At 41.2% G+C, this 22,007-nt stretch overlaps 1 protein-coding gene across 1 annotated transcript in view; it reads left to right on the forward strand.

Annotated features, from left to right (window-relative positions):
• Window positions 1-14,377: 14,377 nt before the first annotated feature.
• LOC134867345 (IQ motif and SEC7 domain-containing protein 2-like) overlaps window positions 14,378-22,007 on the forward strand; it is a 112,316-nt gene continuing 104,686 nt past the window's right edge. Inside the window, 1 exon segment of the mRNA XM_063887857.1 lies at window positions 14,378-15,138. Coding sequence (XP_063743927.1) covers window positions 14,378-15,138 — 761 coding nt within the window.

Genomic DNA, 22,007 nt, shown 5'->3' on the forward strand with positions numbered 1-22,007 from the left:
CACACACACACACACACACACACACACACACACACACACACACACACACACGCCGATAATTAAACAACAATATGATACAATGTAGTGTAAATCCTCTGCACACTCCTCATCACCCTGAATGATGAGTGATCACACTGCTGCTCTCCCACACAGCTCTGCAGCCTACACACACATCACAGTTCAGAGGTGCTTTAACACACACACACATACACACACACACACACACACACAGATAGATCAGAGGTGCATCTGCATTAAAACTGAAGGGATGAATCTGTATCTGCTATCAGGGAGGATAGCGGAGGGCATCTCAACCCACACACACGGAGGCATGTTTACATGAATAGGGGATGTAGATAACAGCAGCTACACAACTTTCTCCTAACCAAAATGTTGATGTCAGAGATGGAAATGACAATCGAATGTTCTTGTGAAGTATTTTCATGCACTTCAGATGGATTATGGTACTGACTAGAATTGGGCCGATAACGGTTAACTCAACAAAACACTGAGTTTGATCGTGGTGAATTTACACATTTGGGATATATTTGCATGACCTCACATGAGTGACGTGAACATTATTTTAAATACGGGGAGGAGAGGTAAGTGTGGGCGACCAGACTCACACAATTTTGTATCCTTTTTGTTCAAGGGGACCTTTATGATTACCTATTTTAAGACGAATAAGCAAAAGACTCTGTTTTAGAATAAAAAATATTATATTTTATTTTGTTAAAGTTTATTGGGATAATATTCTGAATTGCAGTGATATTTATATATGAAAGAACATACAGTCACACATACAAACATTAACACGTGGGGAAATAACATAACAAATACAATCGGATAAAGTAAAGGATGTGAAACGATAACACAAAGTATAACTCGTTAATATAAGCAGCTTTGTTATTGTTCTTATTTTTTATCAGTGTTTGATAGCGATATCCATCAAGTTCACTCATCCATTTCCACTTGATCACCCTCAAGGAAACGCATGAACGTGTCCCATATTTCCTTAAATGTATTTTCTTCCTTCTGATCACACAGGTTCATTTTTCCAAAGGGAGGCGGGACGCCATTTAGTAATAACTCTTTTTATATAATATCTGGAGCCTAGTGGTGAAAGGAGTGCCATAAAGTCGAGGTTTATCAATCTGAAAGGCATTATAAAATACGGAGTTATAAATGTTAATCGGTTTTTGTCTGTAATTTAACTTCACACACACAAGAACATACATGAGAATGCTTGTGAATGAATACAGCTTCACTTTACTGTCGATGGATTTGAACACTTTGTATTATTAAACACTTTGACAGCGATCTGCGACAAAGCAAAAGGTGATGATGAAACACACTAACGTTGCAGTGGTTCTCTTTTACAGTGAGTTCACGACAGGAAACACACTCACACACACACACACACACACACACACACACACACAAACACACACACACACACAATGTTCCACACACTTTCACATTAGTCGCCCACATGTGAACATAGATCTGACTTCACACTGACATCAATCTGTGCACACACACTTAAAATAGGAGGTTTAATAACAGCTGTGAAGCCACTTTTCTGCGTCTGCATCTCTCCGAACTTAAACACACACACACTCACACACACATTACACACCTCCATACACACAACAATACATACATCATGCTTCACATCCAAACACACCTCTCCTCCCTCTAATCGCTCTAATTATACTCCTGAACTCTGCTGTTGTAATGCAGAGGAGTGAGGAGAGCAGTGTTTCTGAGGGCTGAAACTGATCTCATGAAACATAATAATAATAATGAAGCTTCTCTTGTAGTAATCTGAGATCATATTCAGTGTTTGTAATCTGACAATACATGGACACATTTCTAAACTGCAATAACAGAATACAAAATAACTATTTCTAAAAGTTCAACAGGTCATATTTTAGTGTTTGCAGACCATTGACATGCACTAAAACCTACATAACACACGACAGGAAATCTCATAACCACAATGCATCTGTACCTTTCCCAGTGAAGCTGCGAAATGTTATTAATGAAATGATTTTACAGTTTCAAAAATGTTCATATTTATGTCCCGGATTGAGACGATCCCAGAGATGTTGTTTGTTTGTTTGTTTGTTTGTTTGTTTGTTTGTTTGTTTTACCTCCTCCGTCGAGCTCTCCGGTTTGGAAACATGTACAGCACACGTCAGTAACACTGCATCATGTTTTAATGGCTGGGTTAGAGTTTATTGATTTCCGTGCAGAAATATTCTCTTATAATCAGTTTCTACAGAGAGAGTAGGAGGCAGTCGGAGAACAGAGCAGAGAGGAGGACGGTTATGAAAGGAGAAATCCAAAGATAGAAGTCAGGAAAACAGAATTAGGTTGAATTTAATGGAGATGTATGCTTTTTACATTTGGTTAAATAACTCTAGGGGTACGGTCGAATTGTCCAAAAATCCTGTCGTCTTTTCCTATGCTCTATTCCTTGACCCCTGTGTGAAACGTCACGGCGTTAAGGAATAGTGGATAGGAGCATTCAAAAGAACTAAGGCAAAGACCCTGGGACAAACATTGTGAAATGTGGACTTTATTTGATCATTTCAGTTAAAAAGTAACGTTCAAATTTCTCCTTTTGATAAATACAATGCTGAACGTTCAAAACAAAGAACTTTGGATAGTTTCAGCATAAGTTCTAAACTGCTTAATAAGCACCGTGACTTTCATGATACACATTTCTCATCACGATCGGTTGTTTCCGTGAACGACCGAATGTTGTGTCACGGTAAAAGTTCCGGCTGCAAGGCATTGTGGGACCGCATGTTCTCCTCTCCTTTCCTAAAGGAAGGTCCAGTGTTTCCTAAGCTAAAGGAGGTTATAAAGGAAGTTTTAGAGCTCCTTTCCTATCATCTAGTGCAGGGGTGTCCAAACTATGGCCCGGGGGCCAAATGCGGCCCGCAGGCCATTTTGAATCGGCCCTCTGCAAATTCTAAAAGTATAATGCAACACGACCCACAAATGAAACTTTTGCTTGTCTTATATTGTACTACTCAAATATATATGTTCAAATATATTAATGAGCCCAATTTTCAAATAAATGTAGTCATTTAAAATGTAATTAATTTAATTTAAAAAGAAATCTTAGTTGATAAAAAAAAACAATAACTTATTTCTATAACCAGCTTGAAATGGAACCTTCATATTTACTCTCATTATCAGCAATCTGAGGCTTCTGTTTTAAGGAATGAGCTGCCAACAGAATAAATGAAAGCCTAAAGACAGTCGTAGGCGTTTTCAAGTATCGCGCATTATTCACCTACATTTGATTTGTTTTGATAACTCATAATTTAACTTTGAGATAATATTCACCTCTATCAGGGGCCCAGCTCTCCGTATATCTTTCTGTATGTGGCCCTCGGTGAAAAAAGTTTGGACACCCCTGCTGTAGAGAATTCGAACAGCTCTTATCATGGCTGCCACTGAGGTACTTCCGGGTCATTTCGCTCCGTTAGGAACTTCCTAAACTAAACTGACTGTCCGACCGCAACCCAACTGCTGAGAAGTGGCTGTTCCATTGCCAGTATTGAAAACTCTGTCCAAGATTTATGTGAATTCACTTTTCTTTCAGACATCGGTTGATAGTAAAATGATAAAGTTAAAGTATAAAGAGGATTGTCAAACAAGAAGATAAGATTTGACCAATTATAATGAGTTTGGCTGAGCTGCCAATTAGTATCAGTGAATCAGAACTATAACCAATCCCTTATTTCAGGTCTTGAAATACTAGTAATCATATTTTTACATCTATTCTGGCTCCTGCAATGACATATGCACCTTATGTCATGAAAAATCTTACAGTATTTTCCGGTCTCTTTAGGTCATAGGTCATATTTCATGTTACGAAACATTTTGTGTATTTGAGGTACTGTCCTGTGTTGGCAGGAAACATGTCTCCTCTCTAAATATTTAAATATATCCCCAACACTTCACTAGTTCAGTGATAATCTGATGTGTGACAGAACTCTTCTTTTATAATCAGCTCCAAAATGGAGTCTGTGGGACTCTGGTTTCCTAATGTGATGTCATCTTTATGCGTCAAGCCCGTTGCTGACGTCAAAGCAGAAACTAGAGCAGCAAGTCTCCTTCTCACCCTCTTTCTCCCCTTTTATTCCTCTTCTCTCTTCCATTTCATGTCTCTATTTGTCTTCCACTTCTCTCTTCTCGTGTCGTCTCTCCTCAAACTATTTCTTGTCTCCTTTCTTTCTCTCTTCCTCATGTCCTCTACTTGTATGAGTTTAAGGTAGCATGAATCCATGAAGAAATGGTAAGAATTTAAAAAGGCAGAGAGAAGTAACAATAGAAAGGAGCAGAAAGAGGAAAATAAGGACTGAAGGGAATATAGGAGGAGGAAAAAGGAGACAGGCGGAGGAAGAGCAGGAGCAGATGGAAGAAGAAGAGAAGGATGAAAAGAAAGACAAAAGAGAAGGCAGGAGGAACAGCATGTGCAGTATAGGGTGATAAGGAGAATGAGTGCAAGCTTTAGAAAACAAAGAGGGGGAGGGAAGAAGAGAAAGAAAGAAAGGAGGTGTTGGATGAAGAAGTTGTGAAAGAGCAGCATCAGGAGGAGGAGGAGGAGGACGACGACGAGGAGGGGGAGGCGTCCTGCAGGTGCAGCAACAGAAGTGCATGCAGGATGCTGATGAACAGAGTCATCAGAGAGGAGAGAATTGCAGTGACCTCTCACTCTGCTGTTGATTACACTCCTCTCACAGCTCTGCTCTCAGTGTTTAGTTCCTGATTTCTAACAGATAGATTCTGTGCAACACATTCCTGCAAAGTTTAATTGTATTGTGGTACAAAGGAACAATTAGGTTTGACATCGAAGTCTTTTCCCGTAAACAGACCAGGCAGAGGTAACAAATCAGTCTTTCTGTTTTAAAACATCATGACAGCTTGGATAACACTTATTGTACTTGTGCCATAGAACTGAGGATTGGTAGCTATGAAAAGCTGCAATAAAACGGCTGTAGTGGATGCAGATCTGTCTCAGGATAATACCTGACCTTACCAACACCACTTCTGTTTCCCAACTCACTATCTTTTGTTAAACATTGTTTTATGGCCTGTACAGGTTATTCCCTTCAGGGGCTTTTACAGGAGCACTGATCACTCGTGTACCGGACATACAGCAGATAAATTACATAGATACCATATTTTTGTACGAGAATATTTGATTGATTTCAGCAACTTTTTTCATATAATCAGTGATGGAAAATAAGTGTTTTACAATACTAAAATGGATAATAACCATAATAATAATACCGTGAAAATATTCTGCATAACGAATCATTTTACCTTTGATATTTGAAGTACATTTAATTTATTATAAGACAAAATATTAGTACTTTTAATTTTGTGAGGAGTTCTTTCACCACTGCATGGTAAAATAATAATCTTATCATCTGACTAAAATATTCCTGTTGTTTTAAGTATTATTATTAATGGTGGGTCGTTTTTATTAGACTGAACACTAGTTCAATGGAAAACGATCATTGTTTTTAGGGGGCAGAGTGACTGCTCCTGTTGGGCATAGAGGATCTTTGGATCGTCTGCAGCCACAGCTCCTAGCAGCTCCTGATGACAGAGGCTGGTGTGTGTGAGAGTGTGTGAGAGTGTGTGTGATGGGGATTATTGTTATTCTGCAGCAGAGGACAGAGGACCGACTCACACTACAGGTGAATTTCTATCAAACCTTTTTTTAAAACACACCGCTGTCTTCGTGACGTTCAGCTCGGTGTTAAACGGCAGTGTGTGCACCGTGTGTGTGTGTGTGTGTGTGGGGTCGTGCGTTTTCTGCTCTTGATCGATGTCCGCAGACAGCTCAGTAGATCTTATTTCCTTTTAATTACAAGGGTTTTTATCAAAAATGCTTCCCGTTTTGCACCCGGATCAAACACCAAATGCGTCGATAATTAGCGCTGACGGTTAATTGGTTTTCCTGTCACATAATGTCGGAATATGCAACCACAGAGACCAAAGAAAACCTATAACACCCTCATAAAAAAAAAAAATTATGGAAAGCTTCATCAGCCTTGGGATCAAAACCCATGTTGCGTTCTTCTTCTATGGTATTGCTACAGCATGGTGTGATGTATGGAGGCCTGCTGCAGCCTCGTATTCCCTCTATATGTTGGACTTCAATGATCGTGAGCTTCCAGTATCCCCATGCGGTAACTGTGTGTGTCATTTACTGGAGGATGTGATTGAATTAGTGGGCCTGTATTCAGCCTGTTGAGGTGTGTGTGTGTGTGTGTGTGTGTGTGTGTGTGTGTGTGTGTGTGTGTGTGTGTGTGTGTGTGTGTGTGTGTGTGTGTGTGTGTGTGTGTGTGTGTGTGTGTGTGTGTGTGTGTGTGTGTGTGTAGGCCTATACCTTTTCTTACCCTCACAATAATAGGATCATTCTCTTATCAGCACTGAGTGTTTATATCCCAAAAGTATGACTTTACTAGGGTGGTAAAAACATTCACTTTTTTCTGTCGTATTATGTGGTTTTTTACAAACGGGCTGAGATAGTGAGACTGTTATATTCTTTGACAGTTTTACTAAATGTTTTATTGTTACCCTGCATCATAACAGCCCCGAACTGTACCCTACCTTTATGTCTTCCAGGGGGTATTTCCCTCACATTATTTAACTGTTGTTACCGCCTCTATGGACATAGTTTATACTTGCTTTAATATGACCCCTGACATTCTTTAACTCTGGTAATTCTACAAAATGTAGTACTTTTTAATCTCCTCTAAGGTCTGTTTGCACAGGACTAGTATTACCTGGGACCCCCAAGTGATTTTGTATTATATTTCTGAGGTTGTCTTTAATCTTACTCGATACCAGTCGAGTGTGAATTGGCTTCCTCTAATTTATCGTCATCATTTAGATTTTTGAAATCATTTGAGTGAAATTCAACCACTAAAATACTTCCGTGTAGATTTCAACATCTGATCCAATATGAAACCCTTGCACAGGTCATAGTTACAATACTTCATATGTAATATCCTGTATAAAAACATCATACATTGAAAAAAAATGTTGAAAGTAGAGCTGCGTGATTTGGAAAATACAGTTGTAATTATTTTCCCTACTTTTAATTGCAATATGATTCAAATGTGGAAGGAATTTGTCATTTTTGCGACAATTCTCATTATTTTTGTACCAAAGAAGTCTGTATTATATATTTTGGAGTCTGGGATATCTCCGTACCTCCCCAATGATTACAGAAAATGGTATTTGTACACGTATTAAGCCTTTAACAAGTATTGTGCTTCCTGTGACATGGATATTGCACTAGACAATATTGCGATTTAGATCAAATGTTCATCGATAGTGCAGCCTTTCGTTAAGTCTTTATATGTAGTGTGAGCTGATGCAGAGCCACATGTTGCTTTCTGCTTTCAAGCAAAAGAAGAATATGAAAATACTGCCAGGAAGCTGCAGACTTTGGATATCAATTGTTGTTTTGGGTTTTCAAATAGTGGCGCAGTTCTTTTGTATTAGCCTCTCATGTCGCTGAGTTTTTCGCTGAAGGAACAGTGTGTGAACAGTGTGTGAACAGTGTGTGAACAGTGTGTGAACAGTGTGTGAACAGTGTGTGAACAGTGTGTTTAGATGCACTTATTATACATTCAGTTGTGTTGTAGGAGGTCAGTGCTGCTGGAAGTTGTGTAACTTTGCCAGAGAATGAAAGAAACATCCAAGTTAGGGTCTTCAACGCTCACAATTGAAATGGTAATTGTAACAGTGATAGAAATTCTGTGGTATTAACTTGTTCGTGAAATTTGAAATAAGAATTTCTATGATAACCTGCGGTTCTTTTAAAGTGTGCCTGGTCTTCAGCTGCAGCGATTAGTTGACACGTCTCCATGCTTTAATGTTCACAAAGCTCTTTATGTTTCTCATACTGCCTGTGGTGCAGCACCTCTTTTCACCCTCTGTCTGAAACCAGAGCCCAGTCTGCTCTGATTGGTTAGCTGGCCGGCTCTGTTGTGATTGGTCAACCGTTAGCGATGTCCCGCCCCTTAGCCAATATGTGTTGGAGCGCTAGCCAATAGAAGCGCAAGTGTTACAAAGTGATGTCACTATTAGAAGTAAATAAAGGAGTCCATTGAAATGTTTCAGGCAGGGGGGGGGGAGTGTGAGGGAGAGAAACTTTGGGATTTTAACCTTTGCAGACCATTTACATGCATACAAACTTAAATAACACACTACAGGAAAGTCAAAAAGCAGGAGAGGACCCCTTTAAAGGTTATTTTGAGATGACTATAGGGCTCCGGTAGAAATCCTGATGTGACGTGAAATATTTCTTCTAGTCTGTGTCGTATACGGTATGGAAGCAAATTCAATGTTTATTTGATGGCTTAGTTTGCCCTTACCTGTACTTTGTTCTGAATACTTACTCCTAAAATCTATTTACATTTAAATAGAAACAGCACAAATAATTAGTAAAGTAATAAAAAGAATGAATACAAATCCATATCATCATTAATCACTTAATATTACTACCGTATTTTACCTGCAGCCTGTGGTCACGAGTCTATAATCTGTTGGTCTTTCTGTAGCCTTTCTGTCTGTAGGATTTGCATAATATTTCTGGATTGCAGCGTGTGTGAAGTCCTTTCTGTTTGTGCCATTCGTCCCCCAGCCTCTGACACCCTCTGTGATGTGTGTGTGATGTTCCTGGTTGTGCAGTAAACCAGCGGTGATGTGATTTCTGCGTTTGTCGCCGCGTGACAGTGTGCGTTTTTTTCTCTCTGTTACCAGCACACACACACACACACACACACACACACACACACACACACACACACACACACACACACACACACACACACACACACACTTTTCCTCCCTCCTTTTTCTCCTTCTTCCTTCTTCTGTTTCCACCTCCTCCATCCATCTATCCAGGCTGCTGTCTGGACTCGACACCTCCTCCCTCTTCCCTCCTCTCTCCCTCCCTCCTTCCTCCTCCTCTTTCTACGGCAGCATAGCAGAGGAGAAAAAACTAATATTTTACCAGTGATAAAAACCAAAGCGGCGTCCGTTCACAGGGAGAGGGGGGATCATCAGCGCTGCAGCAGCGGATCGCTCGGCTGTCAGACGCAGAGGAATGATAATTAGAAAGAGATTGACTCGGCAACAAGAAGAAAAGGAGGAAGGAGGCCTGCAGCAGAAGGAGACATGCAGGAGGAGAGAAGGAGGCGATGAATTGATCATAATCTGAACAACAAGAAGAAGAAAACGTCAGGGGTTGTGTTTTTTGTTTTTTCATTCGGAGGGAGATGATGGTGACAGCAACAGCGGAGGAGGAGATAGAGGGATGAGCAGGGATCAATAATCCTCCCTCCTCCTCCTCCTCCTCTTCCTCCTCCCCCACCTTCATCCCTCCATCACCTCTGCAGGAGCCGCTGAAACCTGTGAGACTCCGCTTCCTGCTTTTCATTCCTTTCTGCTTTTTTTTCCTAGATGCTGCATCGTGTGTGTGTGTGTGTGTGTGTGTGTGTGTGTGTGTGTGTGTGTGTGCACGCTCGTATGTATGTCATGTATGTGTAACTGTTGGCTATATAGGCCATGAGGTCTTTTATGTGTGTGCATGTGCAGTTATGTATGTGCATGTGCAGCCTATGTTAGCTTTTTAGTCTGTTTGCATGTGATGTGTTCTACATGCGTGTGTGTGTGTGTGTGCTGTACGACGCGCTGTGGAAGTACGCTGTGCGAGCTGCTGTGTGTGTAAAACATGTGTGGGCTGTATGAGCTACTCAGCGTGTGTGTGTGTGTGTGTGTGTGTGTCGATGACAGATAACGTGACTGTAAAATTGGGCAATTAAAATAGTCCTGCTACTGTCAAATTTAACTGGAATAATATCAATCCGAATACGGGAAAATTGGGGTTTTCAAACCGCCTACACTTTGATCAAAATGTGTGTGCATATAAAATGCGTACTGAAACAAGAGTGAAGATTCTTTTAGGGCTTGTTTCAAATTTAAAACCCAGAAAATGCAATTATGTCGTGAAGTCAATGGCTCATCTGTAACGAGCACATTTTAAAGGGACATGTCACTAACTTTTCCAGAGGAAAGTTCATTAATAAACTCAGCTAAACTAAAACGAGCAAGAAGGGAATTTTGTTTGGCCATTTGTTGTCAGTGGAAAACAAATAAGCACATCATTTACATATCATCGCCTCCAGTCTCAAAGCAGCATGGTGATTCATTATGAGTCTTTGTGTTTGTGTCCACCTCATGGTTGTACAACCTTTTAGCGTGTTTGGTCTCTACCTGCTCCTGAGGGAAATATGTGTCTCGATAGCAGCTACGTGCTACACTATGCTCACCAACTTTGTGTCTGTGGTTGATGAACAGAAAGTGTACGGTTTTCTACATCTGTTTTGCGGAGATGCAGCAGAAAGTAAAGTTGTGAGTTGGACATGACTTTAAGAGGACCCTATTCTGCTCATTCTCAGGTTGATTTTTGTATTTGATGTCTCCACTGGGACATGTCTCCATGCTTTTATGTTCAAAAAGCTCTTTATGTTTCTCATACTGCCTGTGCTGAAGGACCTCTTCTCACCCTCTGTCTGAAACCAGAGCCTAGCTGGCCAGCCTCTGATGTGGCTGGTCAACCGCTTACAGATGTCCCGTCCCTTAGCCTATCAAGTACAATGTGTTGGAGCGCTAGCCAATAGAAGTGTGTGTGTTACATGGTGATGTCACTATGATCAACAAGTAAACAAAGGAGTCTAATGGAGGCGTTTCAGGCAGGGGGGGGGGGTGTGTTGGAGAGAAACTCCCTCTGGAGGGAACACAGGGTTTAGCCTTTGCAGACCCTTAGATGCACTAAAACATATAGAACACAGTACAGGAAAATGAAAAACCCCAACAGCACAAAAGGGGAATTACACTTACGAATGCAATTGCCATTCAGTGTTATAAAGTGGGAGCTTTCTTACTGGCCTCTGTTTCAGTCTGATTTACAGTGTACGAAGCAAACAGTCTGCCCATCCGGAGAGAAAGATAGAGAGACACTGACAGAGACAAAGAGAGAGAGAGGGATTGTGGTCAGTTAGTGAGTCATGAATAATTGAATGTGCTTAATGGGAAGAGATATAAAAACTGAAACTGTTTGACCGCTTTGAAATAGACACCGGAGAGCCATTTTGTGTGTGTGTGTGTGTGTGTGTGTGTGTGTGTGTGTGTGTGTGTGTGTGTGTGTGTGTGTGTGTGTGTGTGTGTGTGTGTGTGTGTGTGTGTGTGTGTGTGTGTGTGTGTGTGTGTGTGTGTGTGTGTGTGTGTGTGTGTGTGTGTGTGTGTGTGTGTGTGTGTGTGTGAGAGAGATAGCGAGGTATTCAACTGGAACTTTTTCTAAAGCAAAAACTTTGCACATTAGAGACTTAAAATGGCAATTGGTGTTAGATGTTTACTTTTGACAGGGTAAGAGACTTCATTACCCAGAATTCCTGTGATTAAAGCATCAAGAAATGTTTTATTATTTATTAGATTTTATTCAATACCAAAGTGAGTCAAATTTCGATGGAGCTATCACTTATTTTTTATAACTTGTTTTCTGATATATTGATTTAGGATCCACAATAACTTCCACGGTTTCCACAGTTTGACGGATCTACTTGTATTCGAACTATGCTGCAGGCTGGAGTCTTTACATTTAACAAAACAGAGCGAGCATCTTGTAAAAACACGGAGAGCTGCGGAACATGCAGAACGTTACCTCTGGGAACACTGGTTGTTTTTGCCAATTCACAAAAAGCAATTTTGTAGATTTTTCTTTATATTATATCATTTTTTAATTATCATTTTTTAATTATTATTTTTAGTATTGTATATTTTTTTAATGGTTTAACATCACACTGTGTTTTTCTATATATATATAATATATAGATATATTTTTATAGATTGTAACATAGTTTATTTTTAAATTATATTATCATTTTTTTTCTTCTAATCAATATTTATGTTTCTTGATTTATTTATTCACCAACTCAAAAACACTAAACTGTAATCAGTTTCTGACTCTGGGAATTGTCAAGTCTGAAAAGGCATTCATAGTAATTTCCCGTCAGTGGCACGATACTCTTAGGCAGACTATTACTTATGATGTGTAATCAATCAGATGGGCGGTGGGTGGCACATTGAGGTGGACTACAGACAGAGATGCCTCCATAAGAGCCACAGTTTTCCTTTTTCGTCAGCAATCGAATCAAAAAACAAAACGTGGGATTATCGTCAAAATGTTGAATATCAACGCCGATCATTGGTGAACTCTAAGTGCCTGTTGCTAAGCTGTGATTGGATGGAGACATATGGTTGATTAATACATGTGTTAAAAATCCTATCATAGCCCTGGCAGCGCTTACCTTGGGATTTCATACAGGACGTTTTTACGAGGCAGCCCTTCTTGTGTTTAATGTTGTGTGACATTAGCTCCAGGAATGGCTAGCTGCAGCCAGCATGTGGCTACCAAGAGCCCTAAAATATATTTAATTGTAGGTATTACATTGATATAGTGAAACACACACAACAGGACAGAGTTGAATTGGAAGAGGAAATCTAAGACTGGGTGAGAAAATGCATGGAGAGAGCGTGAGACCAGAGGAGGTGGACTAAGACAGAGGAGGGATAGTGATAGAGTGTAGGAGGAGAGGCTTATGGGGTGTGATGATTTTTCTCGTCTCTGATGGTTTAGACAGAGCATGTCATTGGTATTTATGGGCTGACAGACCTCACACTCCTAGCAACCACGGAGAAAGACAGAAAATGTATGAAAGGGATGGAGATGAAACGGTAACAGCTATATAAAATGAGAACACCGTACGGAAGGAGAGCAGAAGAGAGACAGGAAGGGAGAAAACGTTGACACATTTATGTTAAAAGCAAAAGTACGGGACATAAAGGCACCTAAATAAAGAGGGCCAAGATTAAGTGATAAACAAAGGAACATAAAGGTATTTTTTGAAGGAACATTGTAAAAGTTGATATTTCCTGTTTTACAACCTTCTCATCTTCTCTTTCTTTGGTTCTTTTTCATGTAACTGAGGGATACAGAAGGATCCGGATATGCAATCGATCGGGACGATGAATCCCAGAAGCCTCACTGTATCCGGGAAGAGGACAAACATCTGACATGACATTTCACCTTCTCGCATCGCTTCCTCCGACATCCCGACTGCAGGATGACAGGCTGAGTCCTGCAGGTGAACCCATGGACCAGGAAGAGGCGATCATCTCCTCTTCCATGTTTATCAGAAGATGATCTTCAACGGACGTTATGTTTTCATTTTTTGGAGCTTTGGTTTGTGTTGATTTCCTCGAAGTCTGGTTCCAAAATCTTTTGTTGAACTGAATTCTTTGAAGTCTTATCAGATAACTCTTTGATTTGGAGAAAAAACTGAAGGTTTCTGACACCAGGATTTAAATATGAGGTACAACGTAGAAGGTGGTGGTTAGGTGGCTTTTTGGGAGTGTTTGCACGGTCCTCCAAACTGCATTCCTGCTGCAGAACTTATTGGATGCAGAGAAATATCCCTCCATCGTCATCCTCTCAGCAATGGTAATGTGCAATATCTTTGACACAGAGGGACACATAACGTCTCTGCTATCTGTGATTTCCACACCTGCTTCTTGGAAACCATTGCTCTGATCTTCTGCATGGAGTGCAAAGAGTGGATACAACTGACTCACTGACAAACAAAAAGACAGTTTTCTTGGGAGGGGGGGAAGAAGACAATCTTTTTCTCTAACTTTGTTCTGTCTTTATCCGTCATGGGTCTGAACCCGGACAGAAGCACCTGACTGAACCAGGGGATGGTCGAAGACTCGATAAACCTCTTTGATTGGATCCAGCGAGAACGAGGTCCATCTTGATCGTCAGATCAGAACTCGAAGAAGTAAACTCCTCTCCCCCCCACTTACCTCTGGTGGGGGGGAGGGTGAAAGATACTTTAGTTTTTAGGGTGTAGGGCTTAGGGCCATAGGGTTTAGTTTTGTAGTTATTTAGACATTAGGTTGTAGACTAGACAGTAGAGTATTGAGCTCTGGTCTAGTTGGTAGTGATTTGGTTCTCTTGTGTTTAGGCTTATTCAGTTCTGCTGGTTTTAGCCTTTAGCCTGCTAGCTTATTTACATTGTGATATAACACTGAGTTAGCATTTGACACTGGCATAGCTGTAGTTTACGGAACATTAGCATTTAGTGTACAACCTGGATCTACAGTAACAGCAAAAAGCATTTAGGTTCTTTAGTTTAGAAATTAGCTTTAGAAAACCTTGGTCATAAGCATTTAGACCACTGTGTGCTAACTCCCAGACCAGCTAGCTATGGATGCTAATCAAGGCCCAGGCCAGGGCAGCCCAGAGAGCCCTAACCGGGCGGTGGAGTACCTTCTTGAACTCAACAACATCATCGAGAGCCAGCAGAAGCTTCTGGAAACTCAGCGGCGCAGAATTGAGGAGCTGGAGGTCCAGCTGGACCGGCTCAGCCAGGAGAACAAGGACCTGCGTTTGGACCGGCAGCCCGTCGTTCCTCCCCCACCCGCTCCTCCTCCCGAGCCTCCACTCCCTCCTCCACCTCCGCCGCCTCCACCGACCACATCGGCTTCCGCGTCTGCCAAGAATCACCAACAACTCCACCACCACCACCTCCATAATAGCCAATACCAAGCTCCTCCGCAGCCTCCCTCCTCCATCCCCCTCCACCAGAGCCACCACCACCACCAGTACCATCAGCACCACCACCACTCCTCCGCCCACCACTCCTACAACAGCTCCAACAGCTCCAACAGCACTCCTACGACGGCGATCCCAGTTCCCGCTCCGTCTTCAGCCCCGACCTCCATCTCGATCCCTACCCAAATCCCGACTCCGATATCGATACCGACCCCGGCTCCGGCTCCACCTCCTCCGCCTCCGATGCCATCCCGGGATCAGCCGCGGGCCCACAGCCGGCTGACCCGCCTACCCTCCACCAGCACCGGCACCAACACCAACTTCGTGGAGAAAGAGAAGGAGAGGATTGAGCGCATGCACAGAACCAACACCTCCAACAACCACCACGCCCACACCCTCCACCACCAGAAATCGTAAGTTAGATTTTAAAGTATTCTTACTACGACCAAAGTCAAAGATAACGCGAGAGGAAGGCAAACCTGAACTCAGCAGTGGATTTAAATAGAAAGACTCTACTTTGCTGGCAACTTCTACTGGAAACCAATACAAAATTTGAGTATGTATTTCAGAATTTCCCAGGTTATAGAGAATTTGGCTTAAAAATGTTGGGATGAAGATGGAAAAATGACACAGGATGCCATATTGAAAAGAGGTAGTAGTAGATGCATTGTCTTTCCCAGAAGTGCCACACTCAAATACTTCATTAGAGTTGTTTGTCATTTCTAATGGGTAACATATGCCTTGATTTGGACTATTACTGAACTCCTATTGATGTAATATGGCATCCTTTCACAACATCCAGTTACTCAAACCACTCTCTGTTTTGCCAAAACTCGTGTAAATCTTTGACTCTGGTCTCGACTAACTTTGCAGCTTTTCTTACGCAGGTTTGGTTCAAGGCAAGAAATGTTTGCCCACATGGCAAATATGACCTGGATGCATCTGTTTTGCTGGCAAAGTTGCGAGCAAGACCAAACTGTATCGCTGGAAGTAATCTATTGTAAAGCTTCTTTGGACTCAACAAATAAGAGAGGTGACTTGTTGGAGTGTTTCCTTCTCGGATTCAGAGGGCGGCAGCTGATGCTTTCTGTCTGTACTGAGACAATGTGATTGGTGGGTGTGCAAGGTTGATAAATATTCATCCTTTTATCAGCTAATAGGGCTACAAAGCTAACGGTTGTAACAGGAATGTTTGTGTTGCAGGAAAGCAAGAGTGCATGAGCCTCCAGAGACAGACGAACATAAAGACCACAGCTTCTCTCAGGCGGATATTTGGCGGACTGAGTGGTTTTATGTCATATATATTCCTGTTAAGCAAAGGGATTGGGTGTCCTTGCTGAGACCATAAAGAAAACACACTGTGCCTTATGTCGAAGAGAAGTTGTCGGCTGTACTGATCACCATAGTAACACCAGGTAGCTCAGGTAGCTTTCTGCTTTCTGATCTTGTTTTGTTTTACTCTGTGCCTGGTAACAATATCTCAGGAGCATCTTATCAGAAAGTGTTGAGAGCCTGCAGGCAACAGGATGCAGGGCTGCAGTTGTCCCATGCTCGTTCCAGGCAGTTTTTCTTTGTAACCGGTAACGCTGTCCGTGGGAAACGCCGGTCATGGCAATTGCTGTTGCTATGCAACTGTGGAAAACCTGTTTGAAGGACGGCACTTTTCGCAAACAGTTGAAATGGTTTTAACCTCGCTCGTTGCTGTTGCTCAGCTCGCACGGCTGTTGGGAACAACGAGCATCGTTCTCTTCTCCACCGCGAACGCACAGAGCAAAAGAATAGAGGCTTCAGACAGAGACCTGCAGAAATGAAGGCTGGGGAAACGCAGTGATGACTCATGGAGACGGATTTAATACTACTATTGCTTTGTCTTATAAGCTCTCATACGAACAGGCGAGAAGTGAAATAGATTGTGCACAGAGGTACAGTGTGACTCAGACTCTCAGATCTGGGTTCATCTTGAGGAATCAAAGTGCATGAAAAAAAAACAACTCCAATCCCTGAGTCATGGGGCGTTCAGGTGCAGCTGAAATCGTGAGAAAAAGCTGACCTCAAGCTTGCCAATGATGCAACAGGCAGAGAACAATGATGCAGTCTGACAGCAGCGAAGATAAGGCTGATTCTTTATGAAATCACACAGTACAATCGGCTGCCTGCTGCCTGCCTCCTCAAGTGACTGAGTGTGATCCAATAAATCCCACACTGCACTGGGGCAGATTATAGCATGGAGGCATGACAGCATGTTGCAGAGAGCTGCCTACACTGGTTTCTGAGTGATTTGGTATTGGGCATGATGCAGCAAAATGCAAAACACCCTCACACTGATTTATTTTGCAGCACCTTGCAGCACCTCGGGCTGAAGCAGTAAAAAACAAGACACACAAAACACACACACACACACACACACACACACACACACACACACACACACACACACACACACACACACGCACGCAAGGAAGCAGTTAATATTGTATGACATGATCCAACAAACATAACCTTTAAAGTGATTGCAATGAAAGGCATATTGAACACATACAGTGTCCATTTTCTAGCAGAGATCACACACCAGCGTTTGCAAACAATGTCCCTTACACTTTGTTATTTACAGATCCTGCAGCATGTCCATTTTAAGAGAAACTTTAGGATCAAGTTTTGCATTTTACAGGTCCGTCCCCCACAACAAATCTTCAGGTTTGCAGTCCATATAGTTTATTAGTGGTGCACCCTTTTGGTTGATTAGGTCTTTGTCGACTGATGACGATCATCTCTTTAGTTTTTACTCACCTTTTCACTCTTGCCTTCAACTCCTAAACTCCTCTAACCCCCTCCCCCCTATTCCACCTAGCTTTGCACTTTTTTCCTTTTGTTGTTCATTTTCTTTACTTGCATGTAAAGCGCTTTGAGCTCCAGGACAAGCGCTTTATAAATAACATGTATTATTATTATTATTATTAGATCCTTTTTTCCATGTTTGAGTAATCTGAGCATGTGTCGTGTGAAGAATAGCAGGTTTAAAGTGCTGCTTAGTTTTACAGATCTGTCTATTTAATCACGTAATCAATTAGTCGATAAAACAGTGTTAGTGTTCGACTAATCGTTCCTTTAATAAGCCCTTGTAATATTTGCCCGACCGGCCTTGGCTTGTTTGCTGGCAGCCAGAAATTTTTTATCAAAATGAACGGAAAGAAAACTCAGGTTTTAAAGCTCATTAAAATCGTGGTTGCTATGAAAGGGTAGCAGCTGCCTGGGTGTCCGCACATGAACTCACCACGGCACAACAGAGTCACTACACCCAGCAGCCTGAAGTAGACCATTTAAATGGAGTGTAGTAGACGAAATAAAACATGCAAATACCTGTATGATCCTAAATGTTTCCATTAAAGATTCAAGAGTGAAGAGAAAGTGAGCTCACTGTCCTGTCGCTGAAGTGCACAGCAGCGTCTCAGAGCAGGAGTTCATGTTTTATTTTGACACCAGTTTCAGTTTATGGTATTCAGGCAGTCATAATGTCTGGAATTAATACAATATTCATATGAGATAACAGATTCTTTTCTGACTTTCCACTGTTGGTAGGTGTTGTCATTACACTTACACTCACAGGGACAATTCAGATCCTTCACTTCAGTAAAAGTAGAAAAACTCTAGTCTTAAAATACTCGAAAAAAGTCCTGAATTCAACATTTGACTATCAAAAACATACATAAGTAGTAGCGTCAAAAAGCAATAGTGCTAATTTTGCAAAATGGCACATCTCGGAGTAATAAACACTCATAAGTAAGGTAGTATTATCAGCTAATTTTACAGAGTACACAGTTTTTCTGACACCTTGTTCATTCTTTGGATGATTTTACTCTTATTTTACTCACAGCATGTTGTGTGAATGTGTGTGTGGAAGCTAAAAGTCATGACTCGGCTGAAAGCACCTCCTCAGCGCTGACTGGTGTCTGATAGTCCTGAGCTAAACATGTTTCCAGCAACAAATGGTACCAATTAAAGTGTTCAGATCAGGCAGGAGGCCGATTAAAGACGAGCACACAGGCTCTTTTTAAATAGTAGTGGCAAATAGCTAAAGTGCTAATTTTGCAAAATGACACATTTCAGAGTCATAGATACTCATATTTAAGGTAGTGTTATCAGCTACATGTACTAAAAGTATCGAAGTGAAAGTACTCGATATGCAGAATTCAGAAATCTAATCAATTAGAAGTATAAAGTAGCATTAAATTGAAAATACTCAAGTAAAAAACTGTTACTGTATATAGAAAATAACAGAGTAGATCCAGAACCCCTCCTGGTGCCGATGATGAGAGATCCTTCAGTCTCCAGCCGTCCTCGCTCACATGTCAATGGATGCCATCGCCATCATTAGACGTCAGTGCGGTGACATCTTATCGATCAGAGAGAAGACTGATAGAGAGCAGTTATGGTAATGAACCGAGGGAGGGATGTGGTTCTGCAGTGTGGGTGTGAGGAGCCAGAGGATCAGATCTGTACCATCACCATGGATGAAGAAGAATAGTGCAAAATAGATTTAAAGAGGAGGCATCTTTTACTTTTACTGCAGATCTCCTCTCTCTTGTGTTGTTCTTTCTTCTAGTTATTTTCCCATGTCCTTCTGAAGGCTATTTACATAACAGCCAGCGGTGGAAAGTAACTATATCTACTTGAATACTGTACTCAATTAATTTGTCATACTTGTACTTTACTTGAGTACTGTCTGCATGTTCTGCTGCTTTTTATACTTCTACTTTAATCCGTATCAACACTCCTGGTTGTTAGCTACATTTACATACAGCTCTGGAAAAAATTAAGAGAGCACTCCACATTTTTCTTGAATTGTTATCTCTACATGTATGGCAGCCACTCCAGTGTTTGTTGAATTTCAACACAGAGAAGAAATATCAGTAGTTTATAGAATACAATGAAAATAAAAATCAGACATACCTATAAATAATAAAACAAGGGAAAATGAAAATGCTGAAGTGGTCTCTTTATATTTTCCAGGGCTGTAATAAAAACACATGACACTGTTTATATGATGCCATACAGTACTACTGATATACCCACTATTTAAAAAAGTATGAACTATTAGCTCCACATTGACAAACCACTAAATTAACCCCAAAAAAAATGACTGAATTAAGAAAAAAAAGCATATATTCTGTAACAAAATAATACTTTGAAAAAATACTACTTTTACTTTTGATTAAATTAGCTGGTAATACTTCTGTACTTATACTAAAGTAACATTTAAAATAAAAAAGTACACCTCCATGGTACAAACAAGTAGCATCACCATCAGCCATACCATAGATATAGTAGCTCTCATTTCATATGTTCTGTTCCCTTCTACATGTATCTTCCCCTCTTACAGATTAGATATCCCATTATCTTCTGGGAGTCACAAAAGTGGACATGATGTCGACCCGATTTTAATTTCTACTCCAGATAGCATCTCTCTGTCTCTGTCTCTCTGACCCTGTTTCTGTAAACAGCTGCTGACATCTCGTCCTCTGTGTGCTGATGACGATAACAGGAGTGTAAATGAGCTCGGTCAGCAAGACTGCTGCGCCAGGTGTGTGTGTGTGTGTGTGTTTTTTCAACCCCATTAGTTCAGTGTCCTGGATACAGTCCTGCCAAGTGTAGAGCCTCAGCCAGCAACCTCGATGTGTTGAATACATCAAGGGAAATATAAAATATCACAGTTTTTCTGATGATTTTACTCACAGCATGTTGTGTGCATGTGTGTGTGGAAGCTAAAAGTCCTGACTCAGTTTTTATCGGAGGTCGGCTGAAAGCACCTCCTCAGCGCTGACTGGTGTCTGATAGTCCTGAGCTAAACATGTTTCCAGCAACAAATGGTACCAATTAAAGTGTTCAGATCAGGCAGGAGGCCGATTAAAGACGAGCACACGGGCTCTTTTTAATGAGGCACACACAATGTGCTGCGTGTGTGTGTTGTTAGATGTGTTGCAGCTTCCTCTCCTCAGATTTCCTGGTCAGCAGATTCTGCATGTTACTATAAGTCTTGTGTGTCAACGTTCACATTGATGTTCGTTGGTAAAACCATGTGTTAATCAGGGGTTTGTTCATGTTAAAGGGGCCCTAATATGCTGCTTTTTTAAGGTTCGTTTTTTGCCTCTACTGTGACATGTTTACTTGCCTGTGCTGCAGCTCCTCTTTTCACCCTCTGTCTGAAACCAGAGCCCAGTCTGCTCTGATTGGTTAGCTGGCCGGCTCTGTTGTGATTGGTCAGAGTATGTTAGTGCGGGTAAATGCAGGACTGCGATCCTGAGGAGCTTTGACTTCAATATAATGTTCATCTAACCCTTAGGGGGACCTATTATGCTTTCTGGGGTTTCCCTTTCCTGTAGTGTGTTATTTAGTTTATAGTGCATGTCAATGGTCCGCAAAGGCTCAAATCCCGGTAAAAAGTTACTTAGCTTTAAAAGAATGAAATATAAAGTGTCCACCCAGCCTACTGGTACTGACTTCAATGAGAACTACTAGTTTATGAAAGCTTTGTTCCCTCCTCGTCTGTAATCAGTAGTTTGTTATAAAAGCTCATCTCCACCTCCACGTCTCCCCCCCCCCATCCCTCTCTCACCCCAGTTTGGAAGATTAAATGTGTCTGGATCGATGTGTTAGGACCTATCAGGGCCATAGATCAGCTTGTTTATCGATCGCTCATCGATCTTTTTTAATCCATGATTCCCATTTCTGGGGTGTGCGTCAGACCAGCTGTAGATTATCAGCAGCGTGACTCACCATTTAACACCGGAAGTTAAGAAGTGAGATGAATTTGTTTCACCTTGTTGGAAAGTACGTACACTTTACATTTAAACCATCAGAGGCGGAGAAGTACTCAGATGTTGTTCTTGAGTAAAGTAGAAGTACTCAGATCTTGTTCTTGAGTAAAGTAGAAGTACTCAGATCTTGTACTTGACTAAAAGTAGAAGTACTCAGATCTTGTACTTGAGTAAAGTAGAAGTACTCAGATCTTGTACTTGAGTTACTCAGATGTTATAATTGAGTAAAAGTAGAAGTACTCAGATCTTGTTCTTGACTAAAAGTAGAAGTACTCAGATCTTGTACTTGAGTAAAGTAGAAGTACTCAGATCTTATAATTGAGTAAAAGTAGAAGTACTCAGATCTTGTACTTGAGTTACTCAGATGTTAATTGAGTAAAGTAGAAGTACTCAGATCTTGTTCTTGACTAAAAGTAGAAGTACTCAGATCTTGTACTTGAGTAAAGTAGAAGTACTCAGATCTTGTACTT

This window comes from Eleginops maclovinus, chromosome 1, assembly GCF_036324505.1.
Source record: "Eleginops maclovinus isolate JMC-PN-2008 ecotype Puerto Natales chromosome 1, JC_Emac_rtc_rv5, whole genome shotgun sequence".
Classification (NCBI taxonomy): Eukaryota; Metazoa; Chordata; class Actinopteri; order Perciformes; family Eleginopidae; genus Eleginops; species Eleginops maclovinus.